The sequence below is a fragment of the Apium graveolens genome, chromosome 3, assembly GCF_009905375.1.
Source record: "Apium graveolens cultivar Ventura chromosome 3, ASM990537v1, whole genome shotgun sequence".
Taxonomy (NCBI): domain Eukaryota; kingdom Viridiplantae; phylum Streptophyta; class Magnoliopsida; order Apiales; family Apiaceae; genus Apium; species Apium graveolens.
Window position 1 is genome coordinate 261012493 of NC_133649.1, and position 20002 is coordinate 261032494.

The 20002-nt window shown below is 34.7% G+C and overlaps 1 protein-coding gene across 3 annotated transcripts; it reads right to left on the minus strand.

The window, feature by feature from the left end:
- Positions 1 to 651: 651 nt before the first annotated feature.
- LOC141713269 (uncharacterized) lies at positions 652 to 19637 on the minus strand. 3 transcript variants are annotated; one of them, XM_074516597.1, is made up of 15 exons: positions 19494 to 19637; positions 19223 to 19387; positions 16982 to 17100; positions 16711 to 16875; positions 14262 to 14360; positions 14076 to 14186; positions 13881 to 13949; positions 13711 to 13807; positions 13517 to 13619; positions 13235 to 13448; positions 7859 to 7972; positions 1996 to 2127; positions 1703 to 1783; positions 1120 to 1236; positions 652 to 943 (listed from the first exon to the last, which is right to left on the minus strand). In XM_074516597.1, exons 3-15 carry the CDS (start codon positions 17084 to 17086, stop codon positions 875 to 877), a joined length of 1476 nt encoding a protein of 491 aa, XP_074372698.1. In that variant the 5' UTR covers positions 17087 to 17100; positions 19223 to 19387; positions 19494 to 19637; the 3' UTR covers positions 652 to 874. The 3 variants fall into 3 exon arrangements, with proteins under 3 accessions (XP_074372698.1, XP_074372696.1, XP_074372699.1); XM_074516595.1 differs by having other exon boundaries at positions 14052 to 14186; XM_074516598.1 differs by lacking the exons at positions 652 to 943; positions 1120 to 1236 and adding an exon at positions 1369 to 1585 and having other exon boundaries at positions 14052 to 14186.
- Positions 19638 to 20002: the final 365 nt, after the last annotated feature.

The window sequence follows — 20002 nt, forward strand, 5'->3', positions numbered from 1 at the left end:
CGCACAACAATAAATGCTAGCCTTGTTTTCCTTTATTCTTCGGGTTTCTAATTTATATTTTAATCTCGCTTTTTTCCCACACAAGTCCGAGTAAACTTCGTCATGTGTTTTTTGCTGCTTCCATCTTTTCAAATTGTGCCGCCTGTTGTCGATTGTCTGAGTATGTTATGTTTTGTTTTCTCTTTGCAGTCGACCCTCTCATTTTGCTTATGTATACATAAAAATTCAAAATCTCCGTAATTGAATGAAATTATTCGTTCCCCGTCAGATAATTAACCCCTCCTTCTTGCACCAAATATTGTTGGAGGAATTTCGTAATAATGGAAAATCGGATATTACTTAAATAGTAGAGCGTATAGAAATATAGTTGTTTTTAGAAATTAGAGTTTATGAAAAAATGAATGGCTGGACTTGGGAGGTGTAGTTCTTTGGACTTAGGATGTGTAGTTATGTTAAATAGAGACTTTAGGGATAATATGTAAATTATCGATTTTATTTGATTTAATCTTGTAACATCTTTCTTGACTAAAAAGATATTATTTCGAGATATTTTCCGTAATTTATCCGTTGGGATTGATTCTTTCTTCGTTTTAGAGAGATGATAAAACTTTACACATTAAGTTATAATTATTAATCGAAATTAATAATTAATAATAATAAAAATTTGAGAATATTAATATATGCCAAAACATGGCATAACAATGTATAACCTCCCCAATAACTGAAATGATGGATGAAACAATACATGTAAACTTAGAATATTTAGGAGTATAAAATACTTTTAACATTGGCATATCTGTGAAGTTTCTCAATCTATAAATATTTTAAAATAATATATATACAATGGGGAATATTATCAAGCAGAAGAGATGGTCTAGATCTTTGCAAGTTGTGTTTGCCTGCGGCCCAACTGGAATGCTGTCGCTATCCACAATAAACATACCTGACAAATTAATAACACGGACATAAAGCTGTTTTAATAAGCACCCCACTTTTTAAATTTAATGTTTTAATTATACTATTTCTATCATTAATTTCAAATTTTCAATAGGAACAATTTTTTCCAGAAAATGCAAATACATTTTTGTGTTAAAAAATTTAGAAAATACTTTCACGTACAGGGATAAAATATAGAGAGATGGTTGTTGTTTTGCCATTAAGACTGCTATAGAGTAGCTTGTATATTCCAGCAGCAGTTGCATCTCCAAGCCTTTGAACAACTACATCAATGCAGACCTGTAGAAACCATGGCATCAATTGTCAATTCAATTCCGCAACTGAAGATTCAAGCCCTGGTTTTACACGTTATTTGCATTACTGCATAGGTTTAGTTAACGCTGGTTAGGTTGTATTTCGAAGAGATTTCACTTAATAAAAGGTATGGTTAAGATGGTCAGGAGTTATACATCATCATGTACAATCTGAAAAATTCCAATACTCCAACAATCGGAGTTCAAAATGATCGTCAACCCAGAGGGCACTTGCAAAGGAATTTAAGGTCATCAACCCAGATGGCACTTGCAAAGGAATATTAATATTACGGTGATAACAGCAATGGGAAAGAGAACAGGACACTAGAGAGAAGCTGAAAAATTTAGCAAAATATTTAATTCGTCATTTGCAAAGTAGAATTTCAGTATCAAGTATCAACAATTCTTAGCTTGAGGTAAAATGAAAAGAAATTAGGAGATGAATCTTTCACCTTTGCTTTGTATTTTTCATCTTGTGAGACAACGGTAAAAAGGATTTCTCTTGCTGGCCTAGTTACAACATAATTGACTACCTGCAAGATAATTAGAAACATATTGTAACATTTCATTCACTGGTTCAAAAATGTGATGCTAACTTGTTCTTCATAACTTGTATAGTTGCACTAGATTTAAAATTATTGTTGCAAATTATAATATGAAAACTACACAAGACTGATACCTCAAGCTTTTTTATGGTGTAACAGATATTAGCGTGTAAATAAAAGATGCAGTTTTGAAGTCAAACCTTCCGAAGGGTCTCAGAGACAGCAATCGATACCCAACTAGGCCACACAGCAATAGCTATTAGATTTAAGAATCCAACGATTGGTGATGAGCATATAGCCAAGGTCACCCCAGCAAAGGTAAGTATGCGTCCCTATACTTGAATAGGCGAGATAGATAATTAATGTGTGTGGATATATATCAGACATACTGCAAATATTAAAAAATCATAAATTTTAAAATTAACTTGGTCAATGTATAAATCAAAGTTACATATAATATCATCATTTGTAAAGGACCAACGAGAATAAACAAAGGACGTGCAACCTAATAAATTAGACATGCATACCGCATTATACTTACAGAAGATAGTATAAAGTATAGACCATATTCTTTCACTCTGACCTAGATTGTTATGGATGCGTTTATTGGAAAGACGTATAAAAGAAAATAACACCAGATCTCTTAGCTAAACTTTAGGAAGTAATATATTTATTTCCTATTGTTTAGGAATTAGTATATTTATTTACTTGGTAGTATCTTTATTTCTTGGGGAGTACGTTAGTTATAATACTTAGTAATCCTATTTAAAGGAAGGAACAGATAGAATAAAAATTCATTCAGAATTCAATAAAAATATTGTCAGAGAGAAGAGTTGGTGATCTCTTAATAAATCACCATCAAAAGTTCAAGAATAGGTTCATCGAAGAACAAGAAAATCAGGAGGGTTTTCCTGCTCACAGGATCCTACTCGCGGACTCATAACTACTTGGCATCAGAGCATGTCGTCATGGGTGACTTTGAGCAATTGATGACTGGGGTTAATGACTTGGAGCATCAACTCAAAGAAAATAACAAGGAGATGCGGGAAATCAAAGACAGTGTGCAGGAATTGAGACGTTTAATGGAGTTACAGTATTCTAACAAGAAAAAGGGGTCAGACAGGTCTTCAACCTCCACAGGCAGCCAATTAGGTCCAGATACATTATCTAATTTAAAAACTGCAGAAGGAGTTGCTTTCGTATCCAAATATAGTAGGCTGGAATTCCCATCTTATAATGGAAGTGGAGATCCCTTAGGATGGTTACACAGATGTGAGCAATTTTTCTCCAACCAACAAACTGAGGAACGTGACAAGGTGGGATTAGCCGCATTTCACATGACCGAAGAGGCACAACTATGGTATTATAGGCTGGAACAGGAAGAATCAGGGATCAATTAGGTGCAATTTAAATCGTATTGCCTTCTCAAGTTTGGTCCTCCATTAACAAACAGCCCATTAGGTGAATTAATTAGCCTGAAACAGACCAGCACCATAGAAGAGTATCAACGCCAATTTCAAACCCTTCTTGCCAGAGCAACTACCGTACGATCGGACCAGCAAGTTGACATGTTCACTGTAGGATTAGTGGAAAGTCTCGGAGTGGATGTAGAGATGCAGAATCCTCCTAATCTGGTAACAACCATAAATCTGGCTCGAGCATTTGAAAGAAAAATGCAACTTAATCGTGGAAGTACCAATACTTGGAGACCGCAAACTACATGGGCAGCCCCTAGGGCATTCGAAACATCTTTATCATCTGCAACCAGTCGTGAGCACAGATCATCAACAAGTATTAACTTGAAACCACAAACGAGCAACAATTTAAAATCAATATCTAGTGTGTGCAGCAGTGTTATTGCACCCCCTATTCGGCGCTTGTCAAATGCTGAGATGTCCAAAAGAAGGGCAAAAGGGCAGTGCTTTAACTGTGATGAACTCTAATCAGCGGGGCATAAATGCAAGAGGCTTTTTTGCCTTCTGGTGGTGGATGAAAACGAGGATTATGAAGAAGGATCTCATTTGCTCGAACCTGAGATTTCACTTAATGCAATCACTGGTATAAAGAATTTTCAGACTATGCAATTGCAAGCGAGGATAGATGGTAAACCGATATTGATCCTTGTTGATTCGGGAAGTACGCATAATATTATAAATGAAAAGGCAGCCCTCCAACTGAATTAACAAATGGAAATCAAACCGAGGTTACAAGTAGCCGTTGCAAACACCATTTCCATTAATAACGTGGCTCGATATTACGGGATTTAACTCTCTAAATACGACATTTTGTTTGAATGACAAGAGAGTCACTTGGCAGGGGAAATTAGTGGAAGCAAATCACCTGCAGGTTCATATGATAAAGGAGGAAACAAAACATGCCCTGGAGATGGGAAGATTATTAGCAGATTTTTCTAATATATTTCAAGAACCCAAAGGGATTCCCCCAGCTCGATCTTGTGATCATAAGATCACCTTGCTAAATGGTTCCGAACCAGTTGTAATTCTACCTTATCGATACCCACACCTGCAAAAAGATGAGATCGAAAGGCAATGTCCTGAAATGTTAAAACAAGGGATTATTCGGCCTAGTCGTTCCCCATTTTCTTCTCCCATCTTGTTAGTAGCAAAACATGATGGTACGTGGAGATTTTGTGTTTAACTACAGAGAGCTGAATAATAAAACTATTAAGGATAAATATACTATTCCAGTGGTGGATGAGTTATTAAATGAACTTCAGGGTGCTCGGTATTTCACAAAACTAGATCTCAGATCAGGATACTTTCAGGTAAGAATGGATCCAACAGATATTGAAAAGACTGCTTTCCGCACTCATCATGGCCACTTTGAATTCTTAGTCATGTCGTTTGGTCTCACAAACGCACCATCCACATTTTAGTCTTTGATGAACGAGGTATTTCAGCTTCACCTTCGCAAATTTGTTTAGTATTCTTTGATGATATATTGGTGTATAGTAAAACTTGGGTCGAACACATGAATCATTTACGAATTGTTTTTGGGCTCCTAAGAGAACATACGTTGTTTCTCAAGCGATTCAAGTGCTATTTCGGGGAGAATCAAGTTACATACTCGGGCCACGTTATTAATGGCAATGGTGTTTCGGTGGATAGTTCTAAAATTGAAGCAATAACGGAATGGCCCTGGCCTCATTCAGCGAAGGCTCTACGTAGCTTTCTCGATTTGACTGGGTATTACCGTAAATTTGTGCAAAATTATGGTTTGCTAGCTGCTCCTCTAACAAATTTATTACGGAAGAATGCCTTTAAGTGGAACAGTGTTGCTGAAACGACTTTTTCCCAGTTACAAAATGCCAAGTCTACTACTCTAGTCTTGCAATTACCAAACTTTGATATCGAGTTCGTTGTTGAATGTGACGCGTCTGGCATGGGGATTGGTGTTGGCCTACAACAAGGACATCCAATTGCTTTCTTTAGTCGAAAACTAGTTGATCGGCATCTAAAGTTACCAGCCTATGAACTTATATTAATTGGATTAGCTAGAGCAGTTCAGCATTGGAGACCTTACTTGTGGGGACGATCATTTGTTATAAAAACTGATCACTATAGCCTTAAGTATCTCCTCGAACAACGACTTGTCATCCCTCCCCAACAGCACTGGGTTAGTAAGCTACTTGGATTTGATTTTCGAGTAGATTACAAGGCAGGATCATTAAACCGGGCAGCAGATGCTTTGTCAAGACGCGATGAAGACTCTATGTTTGTGTGTGGTATTTTGGTCCCACGCGTCAACTTATTAGATAATGTTCGTCAAGAGGTGGTAGAATCAACGGAGTTGACAAAACTTGTTCAATAAATTTATTCAGGAACAACAGGTTCTAAATGGGCTTTTTCAAATGGTTTGGTGACCTACAAAGGTCGTGTTTACCTTCCACCTAATTCACCTTTGATCCCAAACATCATTTCTAGTATTCATAACGCCACACATGAAGGTGTTCATAAAACATTATATCGTATTCGAGCTGATTTTTATTGGCAAGGACAAAAGGCCTCTATTAGAGAATTCATCCAAAATTGTTCTATTTGTCTACAAAACAGATGTTAAAAATTTGCATCTAGCTGGTCTTATACAGCCTATTCCCATTCCCATGCAAATCTGGGCCGCAATTTCCATGGATTTTATTGATAAATTACCGAAAGCGAGGGGAAAATCTGTTCTTTACCTTGTAGTGGATCGTTTCTCTAAGTATGCACATTTATCTCTCTTTCACATTCGTATAGTGCCACTTCAGTTGCTCATGTTTTCTTCACTCAAATATTTCGTTTACATGGGCTGCCAGAATCTATTGTTACCGACAGAGATCCTATTTTTACAAGTAACTTTTGGCGGGAATAGTTTCGATTAAGTGGTACGACCTTGGCTTTTTCCTACGCTTACCATCCTCAATCTGATGGCCAAACTGAAGTTGTGAATCGAACGATTGAGATGTATCTTCGTTGCTTTGTTGGGGATCAACCGCGAAAATGGGTTGATTATCTTACATGGGCCGAGTATTGTTATAACACTGCATTTCATTCTTCTTTAGCCATGACACATTTTCGACTTGTTTATGGTCGTGATCCTCCCCGTTTGTTGTCTTATGAACCTGGTACTACCCGTTTGGAAGAGGTAGTTCGTTCTTTACAAGACAGAGATGCTCTACTGGCTGATGTACACCTTTTTCTTCAACAAGCACAACTTCGCATGAAACAAGTGTATAACCAACATCATCGAGAGTTGTCATTTGAGCCTGGATAGTTTGTTTGGTTAAAACTGCAACCTTATCGTCAACGGTCTTCGGGTAAAAGGTTGAATCATAAGCTAGCTCCTCAGTTTTTTGGACCATTCAAGATCTTGCAACGCATCGGTGAGGTAGCTTATAAGTTAGAACGTCCGGAGCACAACAAAATTCATGATGTTTTTCACATCTCATTGCTTAAGGAATTTAAAGGTGTTCCTCCAGCTAGTGTTCCAACCTTGTCACTGCTGAAAGATGGAAAATTACTCCTCAACCTGAATCTGTTATCCGTTCCCGCCTAAATTGAGGTGTTGTTGAACTCCTAGTTGTTTGGGCAGGCTTGCCATTGGCTTGCCTTTGCTTGAGTTTCAGGAATCTTATCCAGAATTGGAGCTTGAGGACAAGCTCTTAGTCCAGGAGGGGAGTAATGTTATGGATGCTTTTATTGGAAAGACGTATAAAAGAAAATAACACCAGATCTCTTAACTAAACTTTAGGAAGTAATATCTTTAATTCCTATTGTTTAGGTATTACTTCCTAAAGTTTAGGAATTAGTATATTTATTTATTTGGTAGTATCTTTATTTCTTGGGGATTACATTAGTTATAATACTTTGTAATACTATTTAAAGGAAGGAACGGATGGAATAAAAATTCATTCAAAATTCAATAAAATATTGTTAGAGGGGAGTTGGTGATCTCTTAATAAAACACCATCACAAGTTCAAGAATACGTTCATCGAAGAACAGGAAAGACAAGGAAAATCAGGTGGGTTTTCCTGCTCACAGACCTGTGACGAGATTCTACTCGCGGACTCATAACAGATACACCTATGCTCTTGGTAATAAGAGCTCAAGAGTTCTAATCTATGAGGCCGGATGCCTTGGGTAATTATATTTTGCAAATAAAATTTCCAGTTTTTTCAATAGAAACTACAGTAGATAATCTAAAAATAGAAGATAATCAATTGAAACAATATTGTTAATGTAAAAGAGAAGCAAGCATTGTGTAAGTATGCTGACAAATCTTTCAAAAAATTTAAAAAAACCACTAAAACCGATTAAAGCCTATATCAAACAGCAAATAAACAGATTTAGGTCTTACTTTAATAAGTTAACTAATTTAAGAAGTCAAATAGTCAGCTGTGACTTGCATTGGTGTAACAGCAAAGGTGCTCATCTACGCTTGAAGGGAATATGCAATATACCACATGTACTATATTTATTTGTGTACATATGCTATATCTAGATACTAAATCTTTTAATGCTAAAAAAGTTACAGTAAGGAAATTTTGAATAAATATTGCATACCGTCAAAGAAAGTTGTCCGGCAAGGATAAAAACAGCAATAAAGCTGTTAATCTGCGCAAATAGCATCCTTCTGCCAGTGGGGCTCACAATTGTTGTGGCAATCACATTTACTTTCTACAATTTGTGGGGAAGAAAGGGAGAAAATTAATTACAAATTAGATCTTTTAATGAAATTGCCAAGCACTCAAACGATAATCTGGAACCAAAAAGGTGAAAATGGCATCTTGAAGCATGTATCTATATTATGCATTGTTTCTACACTTATAGGACCCTTGACTGGTAGGAACTACTCCCTCCGTCCCTGTGCTATCTTTACATTGTGTTTTTGCACAAAGACCAATGAATATAATAAAAATAAAGAAGTTGAGAAAGAGAACTAATTTTTAATAAAGTCCTGTACATGACTTGACATTATATAAGGCTTACAACAGATGATTAAGTATGGAGGGAAAAGGGGTTTTAGAGCTTGGAATTAATTTTGGTACTCACGATTGATTAATTGACAGAGAAAAAGAAGTGGGGTGACTTAACTTAGAAAAATAATAAAATTGAAGTTAAAAATAATTAGCTGTATTAGTACTGATAATGACTGTCAAACTTGCTGCCAACTTGTATATTATAATAATATTACTTTTCTTTTTTTAATATATAAAACTTTTTATTAAGGGTAATGTAAAGAAATGGTGGCATGACCAAAAAGAAAAATGTAAAGAAATGAAGGGGACGGAGGGAGTAAAGGGTATATCATGCATTAAAATGTTTTTTAAGCTTCAATTATTAGAAACAACAATTAATCTGATACTTCATCTAATTGTCATCAGATATATTAAACTGACAGAAAGGCATAGATTAATGATTACCTGTATGAAGAAATCACAGCATGGAATGCTACCACAAGTTGGTAGGCTACTTGACTATTTTTTTAAAACTATATTTTATATCGCTACCAACTTAAAATGTTTGAGGGTGCTTTTTTATTTCTTCTTGAAAGGTTCTTAGTAACAATCGTCAATTTTTTAAAACTATCTATAAACCACCAGCATCTTCCCAGTTCATATAGGTGGAATTTTTATTTTCTTTAATTAAAGTATCAGAATGATTACAATGATGAGTGATGACATTCCAACCATACTACTAATGGTAATATGTTAGGCTAAGACTTGCTGTACGTACTACCACCAGTAGCTGCTAAGACGACTATTAATAATTAAATACGTCAGTAACTGTATACATACGAATATTAGTTATATAGGAGATGTTGAATAATTGAAAATGGAATAACCTTTCCATCAAGTCTTGAACTCTGTCTAAAGTCTGCTCTTCTTTACTCTCTCTAAAGTCTTTAACTCTCTCTAAAGTCTTGAACTAGTCTATACTCTTTCTCTATAAATCGGCAAAAATAGTAATACCTAGTTCATAACAAAATATTTTTTATCCCCAACTTGGCCCAAAAGATAATGATTTGTTGATGCATTTTAGAATTTGCAGTTACAAATACTCATCAAACCCGAACCTATAAATAAATTACAGATATGTGTCAGGAATTGGTGGTTCCTGAACTAGTTTTGCAACTGTTTTTGGTATTTTCTAGTTATATGAGAGATAACAGCTAGATATAGCAAAGAAACAGAGAGAAACAGCAGATTAGAGGCAGAAACAGAGAGATAAGAGTCAGAAATTGTAGAGAGAGACAGAATCAGATAGTAACTTGAAGAAGAAGATAGATTTCTAGAGAGAAACCCTAGAGAGAGAAGAGAGAGATTTGTGGAACAAGTTCCATTTTCATATATTCATAATGCATAAACTGAAATGTAGCATATTACATCTGTATATATAGGCACACTTGACAACTAACTGAAACGACAAACAAATGACCAACCTACCCTTACTACTAACAGTACTACTAATATCACACATTAATACTGCTTAGCTATATTACTACTACTACTTATGCTGGTCCTGACATTCCTCCCCTCTTCAAAATCTAACCATGTCCTCATGGGGGATCATGGATTTCAAAGGAAATCCTTAGTTGTTTTAAGTAAACCTTCCCATCCTCTAAATGTACTAATGTATCATTGCAGGAGGCTAGCACCAGCTTCTTCAGATTCTGCTCATGAACATTAATGAGGGAATAATACATCATTATTTTGTCAACCAAAGTGTTTTGGTTAATCCTTCTTCCCACCATGTACATCACACCTCCTACCGTGATAGCCAAAGCACCAATATCAATCACTGTTGTGTCTTCATGCACCATGGATAAAGCCTGAACCTTTGTGCTATTTTTCTTTATGTACAACTCTTTTCCATTATAAACATTATATAGTAGTGATAGGTAATCAGGAACTCCAACAGAAACACCTTGAAGGCAACCTGAATCTCCTCCAGGATCAAATATGTATACAATAATATTTTTCCTCGAGACTTCAAGATATGGAAATTTCATTGACTTGTTCATTTCAGGCCCACCCTGTCCATGAGTTCTATCTTGATTCATTATATCACCTTCGAACACTTTACTCCTTAATTGAGGACAGTCCTTCAACAACAGATTTATTGCAAGAAACTCCGAAATAATTCTTTCATGAAATTGCAATTGTCCCAACTTACCACAGACTGAGTTTATTTTTGCAACTTCATTTAATTTTCCTCCTTTCTTATACATGATCAGTTCTGTGAACATTCCCACAACATATGTTTGCTGGCCACTTGAAATATAACAACCAGGATCAAATATAAGCATTTTATTCTTGCTAAAATTGCTAGACAACTTCCCACATCCGTAAGAAATTGTCACTGTTAAGGGATCTTCAGTCATCTTGTGAATCGAAGTCTCAGCCATTTCTCTCGTTTGAGTGGGAGTCACCGGAGGTATTTCTTCATCAGTAGGCTGCTGCTCTTTCCCCTTTATACACTCAAACTGACCAGCTACAAAAGGTCTACTCAGATTATCAAGCTCCATAAAGCATGGAGTTCCTTCCATAATTGCTGGATTCAGAACATTGGCAGCTTCCACTTCTTTAGTGGAAGAAGGAACACTAACTCCAATGTCTAATACTCTATATACTGCCCCATTTTCTGAACTTGAATCATTATCCTGAAAGTCTTTACAGAACACATGAGCATCCAGAGGTTCAAGTTGAAGAGACTCACCCTCCGTTAACTCTGTACCACCATAATTTCCTTCTTCGGCATTTTCCTTAGACTGAAAGAAGTTCTCCAGACCCAAGGCTTTACAAATGATTTCTTCAAATTTCCAATCTTCTAAATCTTCTCCTGGAAATGCATTCATAAACAAGTTCTTCATCATAGAGAAGTTCCCCCGTACATGTTCCTCCAGCAGCATATGCAAGGTCCCTAATCACCCCCACAGTGTTTTCAGTAGTCTCATCAGCTTCACTCTCAGAATTTGATTTATAAGTGTTGTTAATTCTGCTCTCCAATTTGTCCTCACCCAGATTCTTCATTATGAATTGACAGGGCTGTTTACATTGATGCTTAGGTCCATCTTTGTCCATACAATAAGGACAAAGTCCTTCCTTTAATCTAGCTTCCAGTTGATGTGATTACTCCACCCAAGTGAAACCCTGGTTCAACCTTGAAATACTGTTCACATTCTTGAATCCATTCAACCACTGCAGAGCCTTCAGAGAACTTGGGAAAACTAAATTTTAAGTGATTTAAGGCTTCCTCAGTGTCGTCTAGAGGGTCAGTATGCATCATTCCAACAACACCGTGATTAGATCTAGTCTTTCTCCTTCTATGAGCTTTCTTTTTCAGAATTTCCATGTTAGTGCAGCCTTATCAATCAATTCTTCCAGTTCTATAAATCTCTTAGCAGCCTTATCCTTGTAACTAAGAAATTGTTGTTGAACTTCTTGTAGTAATTCATTTTCAACCAAACATACTTCACTAATTTCTTCCATATTTCCTTACTTCAACAACTCCTTTACACAATTCTCACAACAAACTTACTACACAGCAGCTATATACTCTGCTATAGTTCTCTGAGTCAATTAATCAAACACCTATAATCCTTGAGCAATGATACAATTTCAACAATTCACTAGAGTCAGCTCTCACACACAATTCCTCAGACACCTTTAGTACTTGAATACAACACAATCACAACTCCAACACAATATTCACTTCTCACAAACCAATCAACACTTTACTATAATCTCAAAAACTAACACCACAAGTAAATTGTACTCACAGGAATTCACACAAACACGTGGTCTGCACCACTAGTTACAAATTCAGATGATCAACAACACATACTTGATTAAGTCTCAATACCTCAGCTAATTAATACTACTACAGATAAACACAACAACACACAACTTCTCTTCAATCCACAATAATTTCCAAACCTTCTCAATACTTTCGATCTCAACTACTCACAGTTCTCCAATTCACACCAAAACAGAACTATAGTACAGAAGAGCTCTAAGCAAGTGTTAACCTAATACTTTTGTGTGCTTTTCTTCAATAACAACAGTACTAACACTAATTAGGTCTAAACACCACTGAAGTAGCAGCATCTATACTAACAAACACTGAACTCCACGGAATAAGATCAGATCTAGCAGGAGAGATTAAAATAACACCTGATTGAGTGAAATTAGAAGTTCTGAACTTTGAGCTGCGATTACTGTGAATCTAAGCTGGATCAGCTCGGATTGGAGTGCACAACATGTTTGAAGCAGTGATTGATCTGATTTTAGGGCTCTGATACCAATTTGTCAGGAATTGGTGGTTCCCGAACTAGTTTTGCAACTGTTTTTGGTATTTTCTGGTTATATGAGAGAGATAACAGCTAGATATAGCAAAGAAACAGAGAGAAACAGCAGATTAGAGGCAGAAACAGAGATATAGAGTCAGAAATTGTAGAGAGAGACAGAATCAGATAGTAACTTGAAGAAGAAGATAGATTTCTAGAGACAAACCCTAGAGAGAGAAGAGAGAGATTTGTGGAACAAGTTCCATTTTCATATATTCATAATGCATAAACTGAAATGTAGCATATTACATCTGTATATATAGGCACACTTGACAACTAACTGAAACGACAAACAAATGACCAACCTACCCTTACTACTAACAGTACTACTAATATCACACATTAATACTGCTTAGCTATATTACTACTACTACTTATGCTGGTCCTGACAATATGATAATCGACAAGAAGGCTGTCAACTCCTAACGACATAATAATATGTATTAGTATTATACAAAGGTTAGTAAAATCTACAATAATCGGTACATTTCTTAAATCCTATAGTCCAATGAGAACTGACTCTACAAGTACAAGAGTATAATTATACATACATAGATAAATATATATAGGTATGAACGGGATTATTTCACCTGAAAGTAGAAAAATGAGGATACAGCTGCACTAAACCACAGGAATAGTGACACCTGAAGCAAGTATGTTGATGATAATATAAGCCTCAGTCCATCGAATATAGCCCATTTTTCAGGATTCTTCAGAGAAGCTAAAAAATTGACAGAACATCCCCTAGCAGCCGACGCAGTTTGTTCATCAGCCGAAGCAGTTTGTTCAACACTATCAGGCTTTCTAAGAAAAAGCACAAAAGTTATGATAAAAATAGCCTAAAAGGTTTAACATGAACAAAAAATATATACCTCATTTGAAATAGTTCTTCATGAAGATAGGCTTTGTCCATGTTTATCCTTTTTGACGACTGTGCAGCCAGTTCCATCAGTAGAGAAGCAAAAAGGAGCAAATCTGAATTGAAAAAAAGTCAATTATGAACAAATCTAGAAGTAAAAAGGAAAGATAATAAAACAATTTTCATGAACAATAAGAAAAAGCATACATGGTCCCATCCAGGCCATGCCTGTCGCAAATAATGAACCAAATAGCTGGCCAAGTGTAGCGCCAGCACCAATGAAACCAAACAATCTTGAAGCTGACTGATTTGAGATAAAATTATAAACTGGAAAAAGAAATACACATTTATATATAGCAAGTGCCACATAGCAGTACCTCACTGTCCACCACATCTATGACTCTTGCCCAAGTTGAAGAAATAGTAATAAGATTAAGCAGAGCCACCTGCAAGAATTTAAATGCAGAAACTAATGACAGGGCCATCATGTATATCTGTAAGAGCAATGACTAAAGTGAAACTATAATATAGAGCTGGCCTCACTATACCCAAAGGAATAAGCCAATTCTCACTGAAATATAAAACCATCCATGGTCACCCCAGCCGCTTGAATATGCTGGAGTGGATTTACCAACTTCAATCTTTAGTTCTTCTTTTATAGTTGAGGACTTCATGACAAACCCCTACCAACATTGAAAGAAATTAAGTTAAGTGCACTACAACTAATTGTTTCAACATGTCAAATATTCTTATTTAACCTTGAAGTTTGAAAGCGAATATCCGGGCGAAGAGGAAACCCAGAGAATAAAGAAGACAGCAAGTGACACGCTGAAAAACCGGAGTATCAGAACCAATGCCTGGAATTCCAAGAAACATGCATGTAAAGATACTATGTGAAACAAACCTCTGCAAGTAATATGTAAGCACCACATGACGTGTAACTATAACTGATTCAGAACAAGGAATAATTAAATTAATTTGTGTATATTTTACATTATTGTTTAGATTTAAAAATAATAATAATTTATTAGGTTGTTAAGTTATATTAAGTACATATATTAGGAAGATTTTAGAAGAATACTAGAAGAAATTGTTTCCTTCAATTAGTTAAAGTAGTAGATATTTAATAGGTATTAGTTTAATTCGGAAATTACTTGCCTCCCAAGTAAGTAATTAGCTATACAAAGTCTTGTAATCCTTCTTATTGAATAGAGTTGAATTATGAATTAAAAATCTGCGGATTTTTTAGTTTTTTGTTGATTCACAGGCACAGCAGAGATAGGCCTTCACCCTCCTTTAACCCCTTGTTTTACCCCTTCCCCACACCATCCTACATCAAGTGGTATCAAGAGCCACCGTTCGTTCACTGAAATCTATTATCAAACACCTTGCCTACACTCCAACAAAAAAAAAACAAAAAAAACAAAAGCCAGCAGCCGTTGCCGCCAACAGCAGCCACCGGCAGCCTCCATCAACCACACCAGCAGCTCCTTATTCACCTAAAACCCCTAATTCTAGTTATATATATCTATATTAGATATATACAAGCCTTATAATTCATCAAATCTCCCATATTTCCTGATTTTCTTGCAATAAACAGTGATGAAAACCCCTGAAAATATCAGTTTTGAAATATCTTGTGCCGAGACACATCGTCAAACCTTATCTATTTCACTTTCCTTTATGGATCCATACAACTTTGATAATGCAAGATCGTACGAGAAGTGGCAATATTATAATAATTTGGTTGCACGTCTAAAATTTGAGCACAGAACATCATTACTAGGGCAGATGTTGAAGGTATCAAAGGACATGAATGCTAGATTGGAAAAGATGCAACAAACTTGTGATTCAATTAAGGGATTAACAAAGAGCAAGAATACAAAATTAAATTCAGAGCATGTGGAAGTCATAAAGAATATAGAAACCCGAGCCACAAATGGAGCATGATGAGTATATTGAAACTGAACAAAAGGAGCATGACGAATTTGTTTGTGTAAAAAAATTCAAGCCAAAGCGGATTTGGTTGAGCATATAGATTTTGTAATTCCAAAATGGTTTTACCAAGTCAAGCGTGAAGATATATCTCAATGGGTTCAACAAATTCATGTCCAAATCATATGGAGCCCTATTCGAGGATTATGAATTCTTCTTCGCTATAAAAGTCGTGGTCGAGTTTTTTTCAAAGGTGAGGAGAATGATGCAAAACAAGGAATAATTAAATTAATTTGTGTATATTTTACATTATTGTTTAGATTTAAAGGTAATTATAATTTAGTAGGTAGTTAAGTTATATTAAGTATATTTATTAGGAAGATTCTAGAAGAATAATAGAAGGATTTGTTTCCTTCAATTAGTTATGGTAGTAGATATTTATAAGTATTAGTTTAATTCGGAAATTACTTGCCTCCCAAGTAATTAATTAGCTATTCAAAGTCTTGCAATACTTCTTATTGAATAGAGTTGAATTATAAATTAAAATCTGCGGATTTGTGAGTGTTTTGCTGATTCTCTGCAGCGATAGGCCTTTACCCCTCCTTTACCCCCTTGTTTTACCCCTTCCCCACCCCTGTCCTACATCAATAACACATTATCCAATAAAAAAATGCTGAACACCAAACGAATATGCGAATAATTTGGTGCAGTTTAATGAACAGAATGAAAATTTTTAAATTTCTAGAATGGGCCGAGTGAATGACAATATCTTAATATCAACACCTTTTTCTACTCATTCAACCTAATGAATTTCTCCTAATTCATTCATCTTACAATTTTAGTCAAACTCAGCATCTAATTTGCCCTTCATTGCTTCATTTATCTCATAAAACTTACCAATTTTGAAATAAACAAACTCTAAGGTTGATCTTCCTGCTTAACCAAGTTGAACTACATTCAAATGTAGTGACATACCCTCTATAATTTTTGAAACTCTCGGTCGAACAAAATATAAAATTTAATTTCTATAATATTTCCTACATATTTAGATACTTCTGTGACAAGCGTTTGATAGCAGCAAAATATAATTAGTCTAGTATTGGTATATTAGTGGGTTTGTTTAGAGTCCATTTATACATGTTCTTGTTAATAAACCCGCAAACAATAAGAAAAGACATATACAAATTGTATAAGTAGTTTAGTCGTACCTCCAACAGCTATTGAAGATTGTAGAATTAAAACGATAAAAAAGAGGTAAAGAATGAAATGTACCTTAGGTCGGGAAAGATTAGGAAGCGAAAAGACGAGAGTGGAAAGTGGAGCAGCAAGCAATGTAAGGAACAAAGAGCCAACAAAAAGCTGAGGAAGGTTAGCTAATCCTAATGAGATTGCACCTTCATCTCGCAACGGAATTATTACGAAATACGCACTTAGTATCTGCGCCCCGGAGAATAATTTACAATGTAAACACTCAAAATTAAACTCATCAACCGAAAATATTAGAAAAGAGGGAAAATAAGATTTAAAATATATGATAACTTACAAAGAAGAAAGAGGACGCAGAGTAAAAAACAGCGTGGGCTTCTTGGGGATGAGCGACCTTTACAAACCAGGAGACTAACGATTCAACACCAGATCTCCCCACCATCTCTCTCCTCTCGTCTGCAATCACAAAGACCATGGATTATATATTATTATATTATATATATAGAGTAAAGTTCTATGGAGTCCAGTTTTAATTGGAGTCCCTCGGAGTCCATATATGTTCTGCAACTAAAATATAACTTAAAATATTGCAAAACATATTATTTTTCGACAAACATCACTATTCTATTAAAAATCTTGTAGATTGCATTGCATACATTTTACAAGCAGAACATTACAAAAATATATTATTCTACAAAACATATTTAGTTTGCAGAACATAAATGTTCATGTTGCAGAACATATTGCAGAAAATATATATTGTACTGTAAATATATGAGATTTACATGATTTTGTTAAAGTTATGCTATTTGTGTGACATGTTTTGCAAAATAACACGTTTTACAAGATATTTTATTTGCAGAATGTAAATGGATTCCGAGGACTCCGACAAAATGGTGGACTCCATAGAACTCAGCCAGGAGTTCCGAGGGTAGTAGAGTCTCAAAATTAAATATTCTTTTTTGAAATAACGTTTTTACTCATCTTTTACAAAATAATCTTTTCTAAAAATCCCCGATTTTTTAAAAAATCCCCGATTAATCCTTAAAAAATATTTGGCCGATCTATTTTTTGAAATCCGATTAATATTTATAAATTATTTTTGAATTATATATTTCATAATAAATAAGATAAATATATTAAATATTATTAAAATATTTAACTATATCCGATTTTTGTTCCGATTAATCCCTCCGATTAATCCCCGATTTGCCGATTAATCCTTAATCGGTACCTAAACCGATTAGTGCCGATTACCGATTTTTACAATCATGCAAAATATACGCATTTGGTTGCGTCTACTTTTATTTTAACTTTAAACAAAATTAATATAATACTAGCCTAAAACCCATGCAATGCACGGACTAGTTTAATATTATATAATTTTTTAAATTATTTTTTGAAGCGGAAATTTAAGGTTATGAAATTAATTTATTTGAATTTTAATTATATGATTTAGCTCCAGATCCATTACAAACCGCATTTAAGTTACAGACTCTGACTCATGAGGCATAATCATAAATTTTCCTCCCGTGAGATTCGAACCTGTTACCCATTACCCAGAGAATAGTTATCCCCTTTTTAACCAACTCTATCAACCCATGCTTGCCATTTTTTGTTTAATTTATTTTAGCCCGCGGTGAATGTTATTTTATTCTAGACTGAATGGATAATATATACTATTTAGACCGATGACATTATCTCAACGAAACAATTTTTTTAAAAAAAAATATTTTATTTTAGCTTGGTCCAATAATATAATGTTTTTAGCGGAATCAATAATCTTTATTATTTTGTTTTAGTCCGAGCCTGCAAATTCAACTAACTATATGTAGTTCATTTTTATTTTTTATTTACGATTGGATCAATAGTATTATTTCGTTTACCCAGGGTCGGGTGAATATTATTATAATTCTATTTTGAATATTATCTATAAATTTTTGAAATACTTTGTATGTATTCTAATTAGAATATGGTTTTGCAGTAATTTTGTTTGAACGGGAAGACCACTTACTTTATTTTTCTCACTTGAACAGTCGATAACAAAACACATTGTGTCTCTCTCCGTCTCCCCAGTTACTTATCTTGTTTAATTCTTATTATCACAATCCTAATTATCTAATTATATATAATTGTTTTTATTTTAAATTTAATTTATACAAATTCATAAATAAGGGTAATTATGTAAATTCATAAAACTTACCAATTTTGAAATAAACAAACTCTAAGGTTGATCTTCCTGCTTAACCAAGTTGAACTACATTCAAATGTAGTGACATACCCTCTATAATTTTTGAAACTCTCGGTCGAACAAAATATAAAATTTAATTTCTATAATATTTCCTACATATTTAGATACTTCTGTGACAAGCGTTTGATAGCAGCAAAATATAATTAGTCTAGTATTGGTATATTAGTGGGTTTGTTTAGAGTCCATTTATACATGTTCTTGTTAATAAACCCGCAAACAATAAGAAAAGACATATACAAATTGTATAAGTAGTTTAGTCGTACCTCCAACAGCTATTGAAGATTGTAGAATTAAAACGATAAAAAAGAGGTAAAGAATGAAATGTACCTTAGGTCGGGAAAGATTAGGAAGCGAAAAGACGAGAGTGGAAAGTGGAGCAGCAAGCAATGTAAGGAACAAAGAGCCAACAAAAAGCTGAGGAAGGTTAGCTAATCCTAATGAGATTGCACCTTCATCTCGCAACGGAATTATTACGAAATACGCACTTAGTATCTGCGCCCCGGAGAATAATTTACAATGTAAACACTCAAAATTAAACTCATCAACCGAAAATATTAGAAAAGAGGGAAAATAAGATTTAAAATATATGATAACTTACAAAGAAGAAAGAGGACGCAGAGTAAAAAACAGCGTGGGCTTCTTGGGGATGAGCGACCTTTACAAACCAGGAGACTAACGATTCAACACCAGATCTCCCCACCATCTCTCTCCTCTCGTCTGCAATCACAAAGACCATGGATTATATATTATTATATTATATATATAGAGTAAAGTTCTATGGAGTCCAGTTTTAATTGGAGTCCCTCGGAGTCCATATATGTTCTGCAACTAAAATATAACTTAAAATATTGCAAAACATATTATTTTTCGACAAACATCACTATTCTATTAAAAATCTTGTAGATTGCATACATTTTACAAGCAGAACATTACAAAAATATATTATTCTACAAAACATATTTAGTTTGCAGAACATAAATGTTCATGTTGCAGAACATATTGCAGAAAATATATATTGTACTGTAAATATATGAGATTTACATGATTTTGTTAAAGTTATGCTATTTGTGTGACATGTTTTGCAAAATAACACGTTTTACAAGATAT